The 19,776-nt window shown below is 37.1% G+C and overlaps 1 protein-coding gene across 2 annotated transcripts in view; it reads left to right on the top strand.

The window, feature by feature from the left end:
- oxsr1b (oxidative stress responsive kinase 1b) overlaps nt 1-19,776 on the top strand; it is a 90,228-nt gene that overhangs the window by 20,944 nt on the left and 49,508 nt on the right. For both annotated transcript variants that reach the window (XM_051687755.1, XM_051687754.1), the window contains exon 2: nt 17,970-18,082. In XM_051687755.1, the coding sequence (XP_051543715.1) occupies nt 17,970-18,082 (113 nt within the window). The remainder of the gene's footprint in view (nt 1-17,969; nt 18,083-19,776) is intronic.

Raw genomic sequence — 19,776 nt, 5'->3', positions numbered from 1 at the left:
ACTTGTAAAAAACACTAAGCAATGCCATGCACAGATATATAAATAGTTAGCTAAATAATTGGAATATTCTGGAGTGGTAAAAATATTTTACAATTGATGCTGGACAGATGAATAGAAATAGGCTAGATGAATAGATGAGCACTCCTCAGTCAGCATGCTAAATCAAACTATAACATACGTTCTTGTATGATAACAGAAAACTGTCTAGCAGAAGGCAGAAGAAACAGCATCACAGTTGAGCTAGCTAGCACCATGATAGCTAGCCTCTAAATTGTCAATGAAATGGTGTTAGCTAGCTTACGTTTAGCATATCTGATTTACTGGCTAGCTAGCTACTGTATAAACACATTTTGATTTAGTATTTGCTAGTTAAACTTTAATACCATAGATCAAATATATTTACCCTAGTAATATCATCAAAACTTTCTTGAGTGGATGTAGTCCTTGGGCTCAAATGCAGTAGTGTGGCTTCAATAGTCCTGCTGTAGTAAGTAAACTGCAGTAAGTAGTGTGCTGTGTGCATGTGATTGAGGAATGCGCTGGGTAGAAATTCAACTGAATTTGCATTAAATCTGGTTGTTTTAACCAAGATTATGCTGCAAGATGCTTTTTTTTTTTTTTCAACTACATTTAAGTTCCCTGTTATAGGCTAACTTGCAATTTTGCAAATTTCCCGTTAATTCCCATATATTCCCATTAATTCCCATGGAAAGTTTCCAACTTTGAAAATTCCCAGAATTTTGCAACCCTAGTGCACATGCGTCGAACGCGTTCCTATTAGTTCGCAGTCAGAAAAGTATACTCAGAAAGGCAACATGGTTGGTCTGGTGTGAGCCGATTCAGTACCCGCAAAAATGAAGTATACCTGGGCCTTTAAGTGCATCAAACGGCACAATCACGCTTTCAACGCACCTGATGCAGTAACCACTCCACATTAAACTGTTGGCTTATTATGATCTTCTTTGAAGTGTTTTGTAAAGTGCTCTCGTGCGCTGGACAACTTTTGGTCATGTTGTTTTTCCTCTTCAGCTTGTCTCCGTTGATTTTCCAAATGAGTTTCATCATGCAACACATTTTCCACCGGGCTGTAAAGTGACGTCGCTGACTGAGCTTCTCCGTGCTCGCGGCATATATCCAACTAATCGATAATGAAATTCGTTGTCGATGATTTCCATTATTGATAATAATAGATTTTATCAATTAGTTGTTGCAGCCCTACTACAGGTGTAAGATCATCAAAAGAGAGTTTAATTTACCGTGTTTTGTACACCTGTCTCTGCAAACGTTTGTTAAACAAGTTTTAATGTCTTGTAATGTAGGAACTTTGACTCATTGATCGAAATAATTTAATAAAAGTGAATGTTTATCACTAACTTTGAACATCTCTCTGGGTGCCAACATGTTTGTGTGACGTCATGCACCTGCATCTTGGCGAAAACAAATTGCGGACACATTACAAATCCGTTAAGATGCACAATGGACAAAGCGGTGCCCAAAGGAAGAACTTTCCATGGTTAGAGATCATGGACGGTGTGCTGGGACATTGTCCCGCTGTTAGTGGAGAGACCACTTGGAACACCATGGCAGTTAAAGTTGATAAGTTGTCAGTGATTACTTATCTTCCTAGCTAGCTAACGTTTACATACAATATAAACTTGATATTCTAGATAACTAGATATCATGCGTATTTGGTTTGGCTTGTGAAATGGGAGGGGTGTGTGACGTTTGCACCAGGGTGGCATATTAAATCACATATTATTTATGGGCAATGCTGCGGGGCTTTTGGCCCAATGGTGGGAATATAGAGTGATTTTGGTCTCGTGGCTCGAGGTCCAAGGCTGTTGGCCCTGGCTGACCAGTTTATAGCCCTAGCTCGCAGAGAGTTATGGTCTAGTCCTATAGGGCCAGTGCTTATAGCCTTATGTGCTAAAGATTTATAAATAATTAATAATAATAATAATTTTCTTTATTTATCACACATTATACATTTGCACATATACGGTGAAATTCTTCTTTTTCACATATCCCAGCTAGGCTGGGGTCAGAGTGCAGGGTCAGCCATGATACGGCGCCCCTGGAGCAGATAGGGTTAAGGGCCTTGCTCAAGGGCCCAACAGTGGCATCTTGGCGGTGCTGGGGCTTGAACCCCCGACCTTCTGATCAGTAACCCAGAGCCTTAACCGCTGAGCTACCACTGCCCTAAATCATGTACATGTGTTTTTATGTCTTGCATACTTAAATATTTGTTTTTTTACAATATTTAAAACATCATTGTTTTGCAAATTCAGATTAATTCTGCTGAAAAGTTGGGACAGTATGGAAAATGCTAAGGAAAACAAAAATGTGATTTATAAATTAAATTCTCCCTGTGCTATTTTGAAAGCGCTATAACAGCACATTATTTGATGTTTTACCTTGTGAATTTAACAGGGTTGTTTTTTTTTGTATCTACAAATTTCAAATCCGATGATTCCAACATGCTCCAAAAAAGTTGGCACAGTCAAGTGTTTACCACTGTGTAACATCACCACCATTTCTTCTAATAACACTTATTAGGCATTTGGACACTGAAGACACAAGTTTAATTCCCGAAACATGCAGCGACTTGGTGTCGCTAGTCTCTGTACTGTGAAGTCGCTAGTGGGCGTTCCTACCGCTGTCGCTCAAACATTATTGGTGGACTGCACATCTGGCCATATCTCTTGAAAATCTGATCACAGATGAGGCATTTTGCCCCCCCAAAAAATAAGATATCATTCTAATTTTACAAGAAATCAGTTTTCTTGTCCCTAAAAATTAACATTCTGCAGGATAGAGAGTTTTTAGATAAACTGCAACATGTTTTATCATGCAATCTATCAGGGGGCCTGGGTAGCTCAATGGTAAAATACGCTGGCTACCACCCCTGGAGTTCGCTAGCTCGCTAGTTCGAATCCCAGGGCGTGCTGAGTGACTCCAGCCAGGTCTCCTAAGCAACCAAATTGTCCCGGTTGCTAGGGAGGGTAGAGTCACATGGGGTAAACTCCTCGTGGTCGCTATAATGTGGTTTGTGGGGCACGTGGTGAGTTGAGCGTGGTTGTCGCGGTGGATGGCGTGAAGACTCCACAAGCACTATGTCTCCATGGCAACGCGCTCAACAAACGATCTATCAATGTTCGAATCAAACTCATTCAGACTACTAAAATTTCTTTACTCACGCATCATTTTATTATATCAATGTACAGTATGTGGTTACAGACAAGTAATATAGAACAGTGAAATCACTCCTAGAAACTTCTCATCTGTCTTGCCTGTACTTGACTCCATTATCTCAAAGGAGACAGGTGATGTGAGCTCCTCTGACACCCTCTTCTCTCTTATTGGTTGTCGCTCCCAAAAGTCGCCCCTCATTTGCATTAAGTTAAACGTTTTTTAACTATGTTGTCGTTCGTCACGCCCTAATCTAGTCTTCAGTGGTCACTGTTGCTCCTGTCACCAGAAGTCAACTGCTCTCATTGAAAATGAATGAGATCTAGTTGCTTTGTCGTGTGTACGGGGCTTTAGTTTAGCAGGCAAAATTTTTCCCCATTCATCCATGATGCAGGTCTTCAGCTGCGCAATTGTATGGGGCCTTCTTTGATGTATTTTTCGCTTTATAATTCTCCACACATTCTCAATTGGAGACAGGTCAAGACTGCAGGCAGGCCAATCTAGCATCCGTAATCTTTGCTTACTCAGCCATGCATTTGTATTCCGGGCAGTATGTGGTTTGGCATTGTCCTGCTGGAAAACTACTTCTAAATGTGCATGATCTGCTGATCCCTGAGATGTTACTGTCTTAAAACCCGTCATGTATCTGTAATGCTATCATGACATGTGCACTGGAATACACCGATCAGCCACAACATTAAAACCACCTGCCTATTATTGTGTAGGTCCCCCTTGTGCTCCCAAAACAGCGCCAACCAGCATCTCAGAATAGCATTCTGAGATTATATTCTTCTCACCACAATTGTATAGAGCGGTTATCTGAGTTACCTTACACTGTAAAAAGGTTGCCGGATGCCAGTAAGTTACTGTAAAATTATTTACAGAATGATTATTGTATTTCCATTTACAGTAATATTACTGTATTTTCATTTACAGCATATTTACTGTATTTTCATTTACAGTATAATTACAATATTTTCATTTAATATTTAATAAATGTTATTTAATTAAGATTTCATTTGTAATTTTTTTTTTTTTTAAATAAAAAAAAAATTCACAATTACTCTTGCACATAATTGACATTTATTGTCATTGTTGAACATTTACTTAGTAAAACAAGTTCTTAAATTTCCTCTCCTGGGTATCTGTAATGTAATACGGCTAAAACTTACACATTTTGAAAGTGAAACAAGCCATAATAAAATGCAATAAAAAAATCAGTTTGTTGTTACTTTTTAATAATTTTGCCAATCAAAGTCAACAATCTCTCTGATGAGAGATGCCAAGGGGAGATTCAGACTAACACTTTCTCTTTGCACCCTCTTTCCAGATCTTTGGCTGATGTGTGACTTTTTGATTGGCATTTGGTGCCATCAAGGTTGATTCTCAGAATAAACCTGCAAGCACAAGAAAAAATACATTATTTCTCAAACCAGTGTTTCTCCAACTGTCATAACTCCGTAATATATGTACTTTGGTGCCAATAAAAGCAATATGTACTGAGTACCTACAGGTAAAGTACATAATTAGTTGATAATACATGACATTCAAATCACTGAAGCTCCATCCACTACAACAAAATGTATTTTGGGTTAACTTATGCTGCAACCCTCATTTGGAAAAATGTTTTATATAAAAAAAAAAAAGATTTATAGACTCCCTAATTAACCTAACATACATGTGGGGAAAAAGTATAGCAATGGGAGGAAACTCAAAGAAAGGCCCTAGCTGGCCAGCAGATGCATACCCAGGATGTTCTTACTTCGAGGCAACAATGCTTACCACTGAGCTGCCCTTTTTCAGCCTAGACAGGTTGGCATTACAACAAAATCACAGTCCATTTTCCCACCAATACACTTCACATCCCTCATCTACTACATTGACAGTTAATATCAAAATGAGAATCAGAATCAACTTTAATCGCCAAGTATTTGTACACATACAAGGAATTGACCACAATTTTTTTCATTGCTCTCAATGTGCTTACACGGGATTTATATTATATTTGATCAATAAAATGTAAATCAAAGTGGATTGCCCCTAACCCTAACCCAAATTAGGAATATAAATTCTGCACAATTTGTAGTCTCACTGTCATATAACAATTGGTGTTATGCTGCTTTTTAATTATTTAATGATGTACAAACCTCTGAATAAACTCCAGTGTACTGGCCGCCGCCTCCTGGTACTGCACATTGAAAACATAGTAGCAGCCAAACAGGACAGCTAATACTGATGAAAAATCCTTTTGCTCTTGCGGCTGGATGATGACTCTGCCCTCCATAGTTAGCATCCATGTTTTTGCTTGGAGAACAGAATCTCCTGTAACAAACACCATCACAGCAGCTTTTTAGTGTTGTTACAGGCTATGTTCAGCCTATGTGTAAGAGCTTAAAGCTGGTGTTGTACAGACCCACTATCTGATCATAATTTCAGCCATAGTATAAATTAATCAAACCATTTTCATAGCCTTACCAAGTGCGATCAGCCTTTGTGTGCTGGGAACAGAGATGCTTCTCTCTACATCTGCTGGAGTTGCAGTGACCTAAGTGCAGCAATTAACAAAAGTAGGAAGAAATATATAGAGAACATACTTGTGTCTTCCTTTACAATACTTCCTTATAGGCTCTTCTATAAAGGTTATGCTTATATTTCACTACGTGTTATATCTTGTGATACAACCCCTTGACAAGCTCAAGTATGTCTGCCTATCTTGCAATTTACAGTTAAATTCTATAACAGACTTATTATCTTTAAAAGTTAGATTTTTGAATGATGAAAATAAAATGGACCCTCAAATGCATGACACATTTATACAAAAACAGGAATTTGAAATGTCAAACTATGACCCTAATTACAATCAGTATTCTCTAGAAACAGCCAGAACAATGAGTGAATCCTCTCTCTCTCTGAAGTACGCCATTGTGGTAATCATAGATGAAAACTGCAAGGACATGTTGGCAAACCACAGCCAAACCTAGAATTAGCCAGGTTCCTATGTATTTTGATATAGTGGTAAAACCTAGATAAATCGCCCGGATAAATTACATTGTTTGCACACAAATCGCGTGGTCATCTTGACAGTAACCACTAACTAGTTGCTCGATAAATATCAACCACGAAACTTAATGTTATGAGAGGCTGCTGATTAAATGGCAACGTTTTAATATTAAAGTCAAATAACATTGGTTTAATCGGCAGTTTCTTTATCTTATGTTTGTCTGCTTAACTTACCGTTATGATGGCAAACACCAGAAAAGACAAAAGGCACCTCCAATCTGGACCACAACCTAGAAAATAAAAAAAGATAATATAATATAATATAATATAAAAATACTGTCTCATAAAAATAATAAACTCCGTTTTAACTTCGGTGTTGCCTAACACTCTTTAGTATTTCACATTAGCTTGCTATTAACGTTAAGTTTAACACTCCTCCTGATTAGCTAATGTTAAAGCGGCAGAGGAACAAAAGTTGTGTTTCTCTGTTTAACTAAGGTTTTCTTCAGCTAATTTATTTGATATAAACTTATTCACCAGTTGATAACATCACCGTTATGACGGCAATCACCAACAACTCCCAGCCAACAGCCAGAAAAACGGTACCAAAAGACAAAAAGATACTGTTATAAAAACTCTCTTTGCTCCAGTGACGCACGTTAGTTTGCTTTTAACATTACAAGTCAATACATTTGAAAATGTCTCCGTTTTATATAATAAAATATATAAAATATAATAAACAATATACTAACCTTTTCGTGGAATCACCATTGTAAAATGTCATTCTCAGTTGTCCTTTATCCGTCACTTTCACCAAACAGTACGAAAAAAAATATTTGAAAAGAATTGTCCCTTGCCATTGGTCAGTTTTTTGCAGGCAGGTTCATTACTGTAAATTAATTTACAGTACAGAAGAATTACTGTAGAATTACAATAGTGACCATATATTTTCCCATAATCCTTTGCTATTTACAGTAATGTACTGTATTCACATTTTACAGTTTCTTGCTGTACGCATTACAGTAAAATACTGTTCAAATTACAAAAATCAGTTACAGTGTAGACTTTGTCAGTTCGAACCAGTCTGGCCATTCTTCAAACCAGCCCATCAGGCACCAACAATCATGCCGCGCTTCAAATCACTGAGATCAAATTTTTACTCATTCTGATGGTTGATGTGAACATTAACTGAAGCTCCTGACCTGTATTATTTTATGCACTGCACTGCTGCCGTACGATTGGCTGATTAGATAATCGCATGGATGATTGTTGGTGCCAAATGGGCTGGTTTGAGTATTTCTATAACTGCTGATCTCCTGGGATTTTCACACACAACAGTCTCTAGAATTTACTCCGAACGGTGCCAAAAACAAAAAACTTCCAGTGAGGGGCAGTTCTGTGGACGGAAATGCCTTGTTGATGAGAGAGGTCAACAGAGAATGGCCATACTGGTTCGAACTGACAAAGCCTACGGTAACCCAGATCAGAGGTTTTCAAACTGGGGTCCACAGACCCCAGTGAGGTGCAAGAGGGAGCTGTGGGGTCCGCAGAAAACTTGACAAATGTGTTTTTTTACAGGAAGATAATAATTTTTTACATGATTTTTTTTAACCTAAAGATGTTAATAACCAAATCTACATATAGTTTCGTGATTTATAAGAGTGGTTCCTTGTTATGTGTTTATCCCAAAATACTTTGCGCTCTTTACATTTTGCACTTACAGTGAGGAGAACGGAGCAATTAGCGACATGCTAATGCTACATGCTCTACAAATGATGGAAAGATTTTTCAAGAATCCCGCTCCTGCAAGCAGTTCATTTCAATATGACTTGGCGAACACTAACAAAAAAACCTAGAAAATATGACAAATCTTACATTTACGTTTGGTTTTGGCTGTATGTCAAAGCAGGGAGTCGAGAGACCCCAGTGTGTTCTCTGTCAAGAGATTCTCTCCAGTGAGTGCATGAAACCATCTAAGCTCAAACGCTATCTACAGCAGAAACATCCCAATGAGGCAGGAAAGTCCACTGACTATTTCAAACATCCGGAGTTGTGTTTGGCCCGGCAGGCTAGTACTTTTTCGGCAGCAAGCATCGGTCCCTGAGAGGAGTTACTCCGCATTGCACATGCTAAGAAGCCGCACACAATTGGCGAAGCATTATTATTACCAACTACTAAAGACATTGTCAGAGAGATATTTGGAGAGGAAGTGGCATGAAAAGTAGATTGTGTGCCTTTGTTGGACAATACAGTGAGCAGACGCATAGGTGACATGGCCAATGATATTGCTTCGCAGCTTTTAGAACAAGTACAAGCCAGTGAATATTTTGTGCTGCAGTTGGATAAAAGTACTGATGTTGCAAATCAAGCACAGCTTATGGTCTTTATTCATTTCCTCGGTCAGGACAAATTTATTGAAGAACTTCTTTTTTGTAGACCCCTTGAAGGCAGAATCACAGGGCAGGACCTATTTAATATGATGGATCAATTCATGACTGTCAATTCAGTAGACTGGTCTCGGTGTGTTGGCGTGTGTGCTGATGGTGAAAAGTCAGAGCTTGCCAACTGTTTTGAAGATGACTCATGGATACTGAAGTTGTCATACATGGCAGATTTTTTTTTACAGCATCTCAGTGTCCTCAATCAGAACATGCAAAGGCACAATGTTCACATACTGAATGCACAAGATAAGGTCCACGCATTCACGGAAAAATTATCTATGTGGGAAAGCAAACTGAAAGAGGGAGTTACAGAAATGTTTCTTCTCTATAACCAGGAGTGCATCTTCTCCACTGCGGACAACATCACGTCAATAATCCAGTCTCATCTGTCACATCTTCAGGGCTATTTTAAACAGTATTTCCCTGATTTGAACAACACCCACCTGGAATTTGTTAGAAACCCATTTGCACCAGGGGTTGGCACTCATCTGGATCTAGCAGCCCAAGAGCAACTGATTGATTTGACAAATGAGGGAGGGATAAAAACAAAGTTCCCTTGCCTTCCTCTGTCAGAGTTTTGGATGTCTGTGAAAAAGGACTACACTGTTTTGTCTGAGAAGGCAATAAAGTGTCTTCTGCCTTTTGCCACAACCTACTTGTGTGAAGCTGGATTGTCAGCACTGAAAGTACTTCAGTCCAAGCACCGGACCCGTCTGGAGGTCGAAAGTGACATGCGCCTGGCTCTCACTAAAATGAAACCACACATTGACAAACTGTGTAGAAGCCACCAGGCTCATCCATCCCATTAGGACTTCTTGAATCAGCGAACGTGGTGTTGTTTTGGTATGATTTGTAATGCAAATGCTGCCCTTAAGGTTTAACTTTTCATCTTCCAGTGCCTTAATACTGTGAAAAAAGGTACCCTGTTCAGTTAATGTAAATATTTTCCAATTTTTCAGAAATACAAAAAACTACAGAAGCTACAGAATATTGTTAATTGTGAGAATTAATTTTGGCTATAGTGAGTTGCCAAATAATAAAAGAAAATTGTTATTGAAACAGCATTTCAGATGTACGTTTATTGTAATATGAATTGCAATATGCCTTTTATATAAAAGTATTTACACATAAAAATACAAAGTTGCCTTTATATTTTAGGCAAGGGGGTCCCCTGCATGGAATCATCATATTTGGTGGTCCTTGGGATTAAAAAGTTTGAAAACCCCAGACTCCGATAACTGCTCTGTACAACTGTGGTGAGAAGAATAGCATCTTGGAATGCTATTCTCAGAGGCGTGTTGGCGCTGTTTTGGCAGCACGAGGGGGACCTACACAATATTAGGCAGGTGGTTTTAATGTTGTGGCTGATCGGTGTACTTCAGTAACCCTTTGTCAGTCAACACCTTTTGCCGTTGCATCCACAGATGCAAGTTAAGGCTTTACTATGCAAAGCAGAAGCCATATATCAACACTGTCTTGAAGCGTTGCTGAGTTCTCTGGGCTCGGTCTCATCTAAGATGGAAAGTAGAACAGTGGAATTGTGTTTTGTGGTTGGACAAGTCCACATTTCAAAGAGATTTTGGGAAAATAAAACAGCTGTCATGTTCTCTAGGTGGAAAAATGAGGAAAGAGGAAAAGGATCATCCAAGCTGTTATCCGCGTCATGTCCAAAAGCCAGTGTATGTCATGGTATGGTAGTGCGTCAGTTCTTATGGCATGGGTAACTTGCACATCCGTGAGGGCCTCATTAATGCAGGAAAATATTATAGTTTGAGGAAGCAAAGCTGCTGCTTGTACTCACATTGATGACACAATTGAACCGTGGTTTGGACCCAAATAATATGATGTGAACAGAGACCATCGGTGGAAGGGGGAGGGGGAGGAAACGCACTCTGGTTCAGTCCAAGCAATTGAAGCAAGTGTGAAAGCACCCTTAGAAACAATCCAGAAAATGTTTTCGCACCGTGTGCCATCATTTTCAAGGTAGCTGAATCAAGGTAGCACAAACAGAGCTATGCATGAAGGAACATATTAACATCACTCTGAGGGCTATTTCAGACCTGGTCTAGAGGAGGCCTATTGGGTCATCCATTGCAAAGAAGTCAAATTCCTCACATTGTCCTCTTATTTGCATACATTTAGAGGTTTAGTACTGGCAGCAATTTCTAGGTTTATCTGATTCCAAAATGTCCATACTTTACAAAATTATGTATTTTCTGAAGTAGCAAATGTTGTCCTCCTCCATACACAATGATTTTTTTTCACCCAAAAATGAAAATTGTCATCATTGGCATTGTCATCGTGTTGTTCCAAAATCCATATGGTCTTTTTTTCTCTGTGGAATACAAAAGGAGATGTTATGAAGGCCGAATGTTAGCCTCAGTCAACGTTCACTTTCATTGCATCCTCTTTTCCATTCAATGAAAGTGAATTTTGGGGGTGAACTATCCCTTTAAACTTAAATCTAGCAAAATAAAGTGAGGTTTATACTTAAATTAAGAAACAAAAATTTGCCAATGGGCTAAGACAAATTAACTGAATTCAAGAACTGATTCAAGTCTTATTATATATAACACAATCTAGCCTCTCAATTAAATGTATCTTGTTTAAGCATATTTTTACTGAAAAAGAAAGTAAATGCAAAAGAGAATGCAGTGTAGGCCATTCAATCATGCTGAAAAGAATAATTGTCCCTTGAGCTGCAAGACAGAAATGTCTGTATTGCAAAATTAATCATATTGACAAGTGACTTTGAATTCAAAATGACCAGAATAGCTAGTCAATGGATGATACTGGAAAGTAGCCTAATTATTTGTTGTTTAAAGTCTCTTATGAAGCAGACATCCTCTCTAATGAAGGTTATGAAGTAGGGAGGAGGAAGAAATAAATCAATATTCAAATTTCGTTAAACCTTGGGTGAGATAGATTAAACATTTTTCATCCTGCAGACACAGCTGGTTGAACCACGGGTTGTGTATTTATCTCTGTAAACACTGGCTTGTATAACCTAATGAATCAAACTCTTGATTAAAACCAGGCGTGTATGCGTTGGTTCTGTGGGGAAGAACCCACAATCTGGGATGCTACCAAATAACATCAGCTGTTGGTTCTTTATTTCACTTTTTTTTTCTTCGAATTCTGTAACCTAGTAACCTAATAATGAATTATTCGATTCAGAAATCAGCAAACAGGCCTCCATAAAATCATGTTGCTATGGAACATAGAGTGGAGGAAAAAAGCTTATCTTCTGAATCTAAATGAATAGATAAACTTGCAGTGCGTTATCCAGGTGTTTGTGTGCTTTGCTTGACCTCTTGATTTGGACAAAAACTGCTTGAGATAAACAACCACTTTGTTCTACACAGCACACCCATTATACAAAGGCTCATAAGTGACCGAAAGGTGTCTTTGATATTCACACAGGTAGTCATCAGTACTTTATAATGTTTATATGATAAAATATCATGACATAATTATATTTGTTTTTGGGTTGCTAGGCTACTTTTGTATCACTTCCATCTGTGTGATGTATTTGTTTTTATTGAGAGCAGGCGGTTCCCAACTCTTACAAAGTGTTCTAATCAGGCATGATGCAAAAAACAAGCGATCTATACCATGTTTTTATTGGTCACTTGGTTTCTCTTTCTTTCACAACATGCTGGGTAGCCCCACCCACAGTGAAATCGCATTGGTCCAAAATCCCACTCCACGTTGCTGTACTTTAAACATCAATTATGTTCTGATTGGCTGTGATTGTATCTTGTTGCACAGCATTTTGTGTCGCATTGCTCCGGTTTAGGTCACAGTGTTGGAGAGAAATCAGAGCGATTCTCACTTAACCTGTCAAGGAATTGTCCTGGACCTGGTCCTATTTTACTCCAAAATAAAAAGAAAAAATGAGAAATTATATTTTGCATATAGATTTTTTTTTTTTTACAGTAATGCACATTTTAACTTTAATTCTCATTACTGACGTGCAAAAAAGATGGTTATGATATTCTCATTACCATAATGTGACAGTTGTATATAATTACATTTTAAAGTATTTATGCATCATAGTAGGATTCCCTTGGTTCTGCCTGTTTAATTTTCACAGATTTTAGGCCTAATAAAAAAAAAAACTAAAAAAATAAATAAATAAAAACAAAAACATTGTACGACAGCATCTTTTTTTTTACTGTAATAAATTAAATATAAATGGAAAAATGACTGTTACTGTAATGAGGATCCTCTTTGAAAATAATGGGATGAGAAAGTAAAACATTCTAATGTTTTATGGTAATGAGAATGGGCGGGAGGGGGCTGGGGGGGGCTTAAGTGTTCTTACAATAATTAGTAATTTATTTGATAAACAGGTTCTTTTGTAACTGCAATAAGCCTAGATTCTTAAACGTTATTGTTTGACTGTTGTTTTATTTGCCAATGAAAAATAAAATCGGATAAAGAAAGTTGGATAACAAAAGAGCCCCACTTTCCTTTGTTTGATTTCACCATTCATTTTTCAACTGGAACATGTACTCTTGTTGCCCCATTACACCTTAAGAGATTTCTTGTGAACTCTTTGTCCCGTTAGCCAACAGTGGCATGTGCACACTCAGCTGTAGTACTGTCTTCACTGATTCATCACTCACAACCAATACTTTGTTTCTGTGAGGGAATTTACACTAAAACCCATGCTGTTGGCTTAAGAAACTCTCTTCTTTCCTTCTGGCGAGCAGGGCTCTGTTAAAGTACCTAAATTGTTTATAGTATAGGATCACAAATGTAGCGCTTGTCTCTGATTGACCAAAGATACAAACATGTTGATTGGCTGACCCGTTTCTCCCATTTGGCAATGTTGGGCTCTGGGGGCCAACATCCTGTGACTGCTGCAGGTTTTTGTGTGCAGGCCAGGATGTAATGAATGAGATACTGTAGCTGTCAGCACTGAAGAAGATGATCATATTGTACTACTAAAATTAGGGTTGAGTTGTGTTGAAACCTGTTCGGTCATCATACAGATCAGTTTGCCACACTTGAGTAGAGTGGGTTTTCTTGAATCTTGCTTGTTCATAAACTATTTTTTGTGCAGTTGTTTAAAATTAAAAGAATGTTCTGGGTTCAATACAACTTAGGCTCTGTTACATGCTTTTGTTACATGCAAATGTTACAGGCTTGTGATTACCACAGAAAATGATTTCAACTCGTCCCCCAGTTTGTAAAAACAAACAGAAATTACTGTAATGCACTTACATGGAAGTCTATAGGGCAAGGCATTGCACTAGGGTAAACATTAAAATAAACACTGTTTTGAAAGTGTAGCCAGAAGACTTGAACATTATACGTTTAAAATGCTTACTAACTTGTGAAAAGTTGTATCAAATGTAAAGTCACTAAACCCTGAAACTTTCAACCCAGTTAGAGACAAATCCCCTCACCAGAATTGTGTCTGTAATGCATAACCATCTGCTTAAAAAAAGGACTTCCATTGCAAAAATGCTTATATAGATTAACTTCAATACTCCATACATATTTTTGTACTTTTGTCAATGAAATTTGAGCTTCAAATTTGTGCTTGTAAACCTTTTGATATGCCTTGCCCCATAGACTACCATAAACAACCATGTAATCGACAACCTGCTGATTCTGATGCTAGAACTTGTTTGTATTTTTGAACCAGTGTTGGGTATAATCTCATTATGTAGTTTCTAGTTACTTTTTTACTGTCATTTAATTACTTTTTAGTCAGTAAGAAGAGTATTGCATTACATTTTAACTTCTTGTAATAAGATTAGAGTTACTGACTTTTAATCAAAGAAAATTACTTTTAAATACATTACTTGGGTTACATATATTCCAAAAACAAGAATTGTGTTTATATGTACAAAGACATTATTTGGAATTCGTGGAGTGGACAAAAACATTCTGTGAAAATTGTTTTAAAAAAAACAGCTTAAGTAAATTTTAATGTGATTGCTGTACTTTTCCCATGAAGTAGGCAGAAAGTAATCTGATTACAGTGTTTAGAGTAGTAATTTGTAGTGGATTCATTATTTTGAATAATTTTCCCAACACTGCTCAGAACATTTGTTTAATAGTAACATTTCCAGCTATAGTTTACGTATTCAGTTTAGTATCATCATGTGGTTTAATTTTCTGATAAGTTTGCCTGGACAAGATCCATTTAGGCCTGTACAGCACTGTAGTTTTTAATAAACAATTATAATTGTTGTCAGATTTTTCCTTTTATTGCTCCCTAATCCATGGTGCCCTGCTGAAGATAACAGAATGCTAAACACTGAGGACTTTGTTATTATTAGGCCATATGGAGCTCGGCTAGTTGATTAAAAAAATTCTCTCTGCCTCAAACAACACAACAGTATGTAATTTATATTCAGCTTGCAGTGGAAACATAGGTACGTGCTGATTTACGAGGATCTAAGCCCCTGTAGAGTCTGTCTTGTATTATTCAGGAAGTGTGGACCAGGACGACCTTGCGTTCTCAATAAGATAACTGTCTCCAGAAGTGTCTTCTCTGTTTGCTCTCCTGTGCCAGTCTGTGGTGCCATGAGCAGAACCTCATTAAACCACTCTAGGGATTAACCTTAGCAGTAAAGTTGAAAGCCAAGTATAGCGCTCAAATCCTTTGACTTGTAGTCTGCTTGGGCTTTATTGGTCTTCTCGCATGGATGTCCAGGAATGTTTTGATTTAGCATTAACTTGTCAACTTTCCCAGGCAGTAAACGGAGCACTGCTCAGACTAAGGATGTGCAAAATGACATACACTACCGTATGCTTAAATGTTTGAAATTAGTTTTGTAGACAAAAATATAATTGTACCACCATATTAATTTATTTCATTATAAAACTAAAATGTAATAAAAAAAAAAAAAAACGTTTTTGAAATTGATGATTTGGACCAAATAATAAAGAAAAGCAGCCAATAAGTGCCCAACATAGATGGGAACTCCTTCAATACTGTTTAAAAAGCATCCCAGGGTGATACCTCAAGAAGTTGGTTGAGAAAATGTCAAGAGTACATGTCTGCAAATTCTAGGCAAAGGGTGACTACTTTGAAGATGCTAAAATATAACACAGTTTTGATTTATTTTGGATTTTGTTTAGTCACAACATAATTCCCATAGTTCCATTTATGTTATTCCATAGTTTTGATGACTTTACTATTATTATAAAATGTGAAGAAAAAAAATGGTAATAAAGAGGGAGTGTTTCAAAACTTTTGACAGGTAGTGTATATTCGAAATCAGCTAGATGGTCAGTTGCGTGAACGTCTAGTCGATTAATCAGTCTTAAGGAAGCACTGTATAATTAGGCTGGTTTCAGGTTCACTTCGGGCTCACTTCAGATCGTGTTCATTCTTTCAGAGCAAGACCGGACCAATTTCTAAGGGGACATTTAAATAGGAGTAAAAATTGCAACATGGAGGGTAATGAAGACTTCCGTCTCAGTGTGTATGTCTGTGGCAGTGGTGCTAAATTTAAAGTCAACTTTTCTGAGAGGGTTTTACCGTCCAAGCTGTTTAACTGCATGCTGTCAGCAGCATGCTAATTACTTTAAAATAAAACTGCTAAAAATAATATATATATATAGGTGTAATGATCACACAAGATCATATCGTGATTTTGATTTTATTTTGATTAACCCTGCAGCCCTTATATTTACAGTAGGCCTATACACTCTCTCTCTCTCTCTCTCTCTCTCTCTCTCTCTCTCTCTCTGAGAGAGACTATATATCTCTATATACATATACAGGGTTGGGAGGGTTACTTTTGAAATGTATTCCACTACAGATTACAGAATACATGCTGTAAAATGTAATTTGTAATGTATTCCATTAGATTACTCAAGGTCAGTAACGTATTCTAAATACTTTGGATTACTTCTTCAGCACTGGTAGATTTTCTCACTTGTTTTGACTATAAAAACTCTGTCAGTACAGTAAGACAAAATACACATGTTAAACATACATTCTCTGAAAAACCTAAATATCTTATGCAGTGTTGTTTCTAAAACAAGATAAATCAAATTGGTCTTGTTTTAAGGATTTTTAGATATTTTTACAGGAAAACAATACAAAAATTATTATCAAGAATACGATTTTTGCCCTAATATCAAAGGTCTTTCTAGAAAAAAGAAATTATGATCCAATGTGAATTTTCTTGATTAAAAAAATATGATCGTGCCTGGTAACTTGCATGTAAAATGGCTAGAAATAGCATTTTAGCTTAGTGTAAAGCTGACAATTTACACAAGGATTATTTCTATTTCTTCTGCTCCAAACTTACTTCAAACTTACTTCTCTGTCTGCTCGTATGAATGTAACACATCATAAGAAAGTGTTTCACCGCCGTTCAAATGCATTTTGGATCGCATCATTTATATGGATAAATCTTTCCATATGAAAGGACTAAATATTAAATGAAACAAATGACAATAAAATGCAAAGTAATCTGTTCAGTAATCAAAATACTTTTTGAATGTAACTGTATTCTAATTACCACTGATTTAAATTGTAACTGTAGTGGAATACAGATACTTATATTTTGTATTTTATATACGTAATCCCGTTACAAGTATTCTGTTACTCCCCAACCCTGTGTGTGTGTATGTATGTATATATATATATATAAGCATCCTCACTAATCAATCTCACCAAGTTGATTATTCGATGACTTGACAATCACCGTCAACCATTCCTAGCTCAGATTCGACTTTGCCTTTAACTTACATGCGTAGTCCAGTGGAGACACAAGCATAAGTACTGCAGTGTTGGGTTCATCACCAGCGTATTGTTCTCTGTTCTCCTGTGCTGTCTGAAAAGTAGTAAGCAGGCAAAGTGTAACAGTGTCTAAGAGAAACAAACTGCTGAGCCCTTAGGATGCGGTCAATACCTACCAAGTGTAAACCATTTCTTTATTCTTTGCTGCTTTGTTGGGCACCAAGCAAGCATTTTGTTAGTCAAACCAGTGGATGTGGTGAAAACTTTCAGATCACTAACAAGGCCTCAGATTTGGGGAAGAAACCTGCTTCTGAACTTAATAGCTTTTTAATTCAAAATATACAATAAGAGGTACATTTTGATAGATTGCTTACAGTTATTACTCTGCTGTTTGGTATGTAGTAACCTTAAAGGTTATGGAAAACATTTTTCTTGCTCTTTTAAAATTAAAGAGTTCAATCTACTATGGAGACATGCTGTAGACATAACTGGAATAATTTCAGTCATCAGTCTTCTTGAGCAGAGTTGCAGTTTCTTTTTGTTCTTCACACTGTCCTGGATTTATGTCTTGTGCAGCTCCTGATGTGTTGAGGTTAACAAGAGTTCTGTCTGTGTTGCAGGGAGTGGAGCTACAGCTGTGGTCCAGGCCGCCTACTGTGTGCCCAGGAAGGAGAAGGTTGCCATCAAACGAATCAATCTGGAAAAATGCCAGACCAGCATGGATGAACTCCTGGTATTGAAATTACTATTACTGATTACTTGTTTGGTTCATTGCATTAAAGATAATAGCAATATTACCACTGAACCTCTCTCAGGCAACAAAAACTGGGTGGATTGGCTCATTTTAATGTATGAACACTCACTTCTCTGCATTTTTTATTTGTTTTTGGGCAATAGCTTCGTAATCAATTTCTCATTTGTAGAGGCATTTTAGCACTAAACTAAGATCCCCCCCACCATTAACGGCAGTTTAGGCAACTGGTCTAAAACATGGTAACTTGCAATTACTGTTTCCAGATGCGCCAGGACATTATCATTAAGTTGACCAAAGGGATTCCCTCTGTTGGTTTCTAGTTTCATGCCACAGTTTTTATTTCTTAGTCAGAATTTCCCCTTGCACTTCTATGCACCAGCTAATACAAGGTTTAATCCCTGTCATTAAAGTGCATTACAAACGTGAAAAATTTGTCTCTCTTCCAGTTCCACAACACCATTTGCTGTTTACATGGAAAGTTTCAGAGTAGGCCTCTTTCTTGTATTTTGCATGTCAAGTTACAGCCCAAGTTATAGTTTCCATACATGAGTCCTTTCCACATAAATCCATTCCACTATCCAGCATATTAACTTTAGCTCAAAAGGTCATACTTTTGTTACCTCGTGACTGTGGGGAGCCGATTTGGTTGGGAAAGCTCATATTCCTGATTTCCAAGCCTCTCTACAAGAGACTACCAGGAAGAACTCAGTTCTTCAAACATCCAGGTGTTTTACAGTAGAGTTAGAAGTACGGCTGCAACTAACGATTAATTTGATAATTGATTAATCTAATAATTATTAGAACGAATATTAGACTATTCAGCTGTTTTTTTTTTTTTTTTTTGCAACGATTAATCATTAGCTCTTAACCGATTATTCAACTTGTGCCCTGACTTAAAAGGTTGTATTTTTATTAAGTTTAATTCAGTAAAGAAATTCACTGCAAAAAAAATCCTATTATCAAGTGTTTTTGTCTTGTTTTCCATTTAAAATTGTCTAAAAATCCTTAAAACAAGATACATTTACCTGAGAAACAACACAATATATTTAGACTTGAAGTGTATTTTGTATATAAGTGTATTTTTTCACTTTGTTATACTTGGTTATACGAGTGAAGCAAAGACAAAATATACTTATATTCAAGATATATATTCTCTTAAAGCAAGTCTAAATATCGTATATGCTGCTGCTCAGGTGAATGCATTTTATTTATTTTTTTAAAGGATTTTTTTAGATTTTTTTTACATTTTTATTATTAACAATTTGTATTGATTCCATTCACAAATTAAATAAACATAATAGAAAATACGGAATCAAATGATATAAATTAAACCCCTCCCCCCGAACATTCCCACACATAAAACTCTGAACCCTCAACCAGAATTCTTGGATCTTACACCACCAAAAACATGGGTTGTGTCCTCATCTTCTGATTGGCATCGCCAGCAGGTGGTTATGTCTTTAAGACCAAGCCTATACAATCTAGAGGGGGTCCAATAGAATTGATCTTAAATTGCTTAAGGTGCACCCTTGCATCTCTAGATGCAGACTTGACATTTTTTAGAATCCTAGCCCACACTCCCTCCTCCAATACCAAGTATAAATCGTTCTCCCATAATCTCTTGAGAGACGTTGAAGCTCCGTCCCCCAGACTCTGAATTAGCAGGGAGTAAC

This window comes from Myxocyprinus asiaticus, chromosome 44 (genome assembly GCF_019703515.2).
Source record: "Myxocyprinus asiaticus isolate MX2 ecotype Aquarium Trade chromosome 44, UBuf_Myxa_2, whole genome shotgun sequence".
Classification (NCBI taxonomy): Eukaryota; Metazoa; Chordata; class Actinopteri; order Cypriniformes; family Catostomidae; genus Myxocyprinus; species Myxocyprinus asiaticus.
This window is presented reverse-complemented; position numbering and strand designations above follow the sequence as displayed.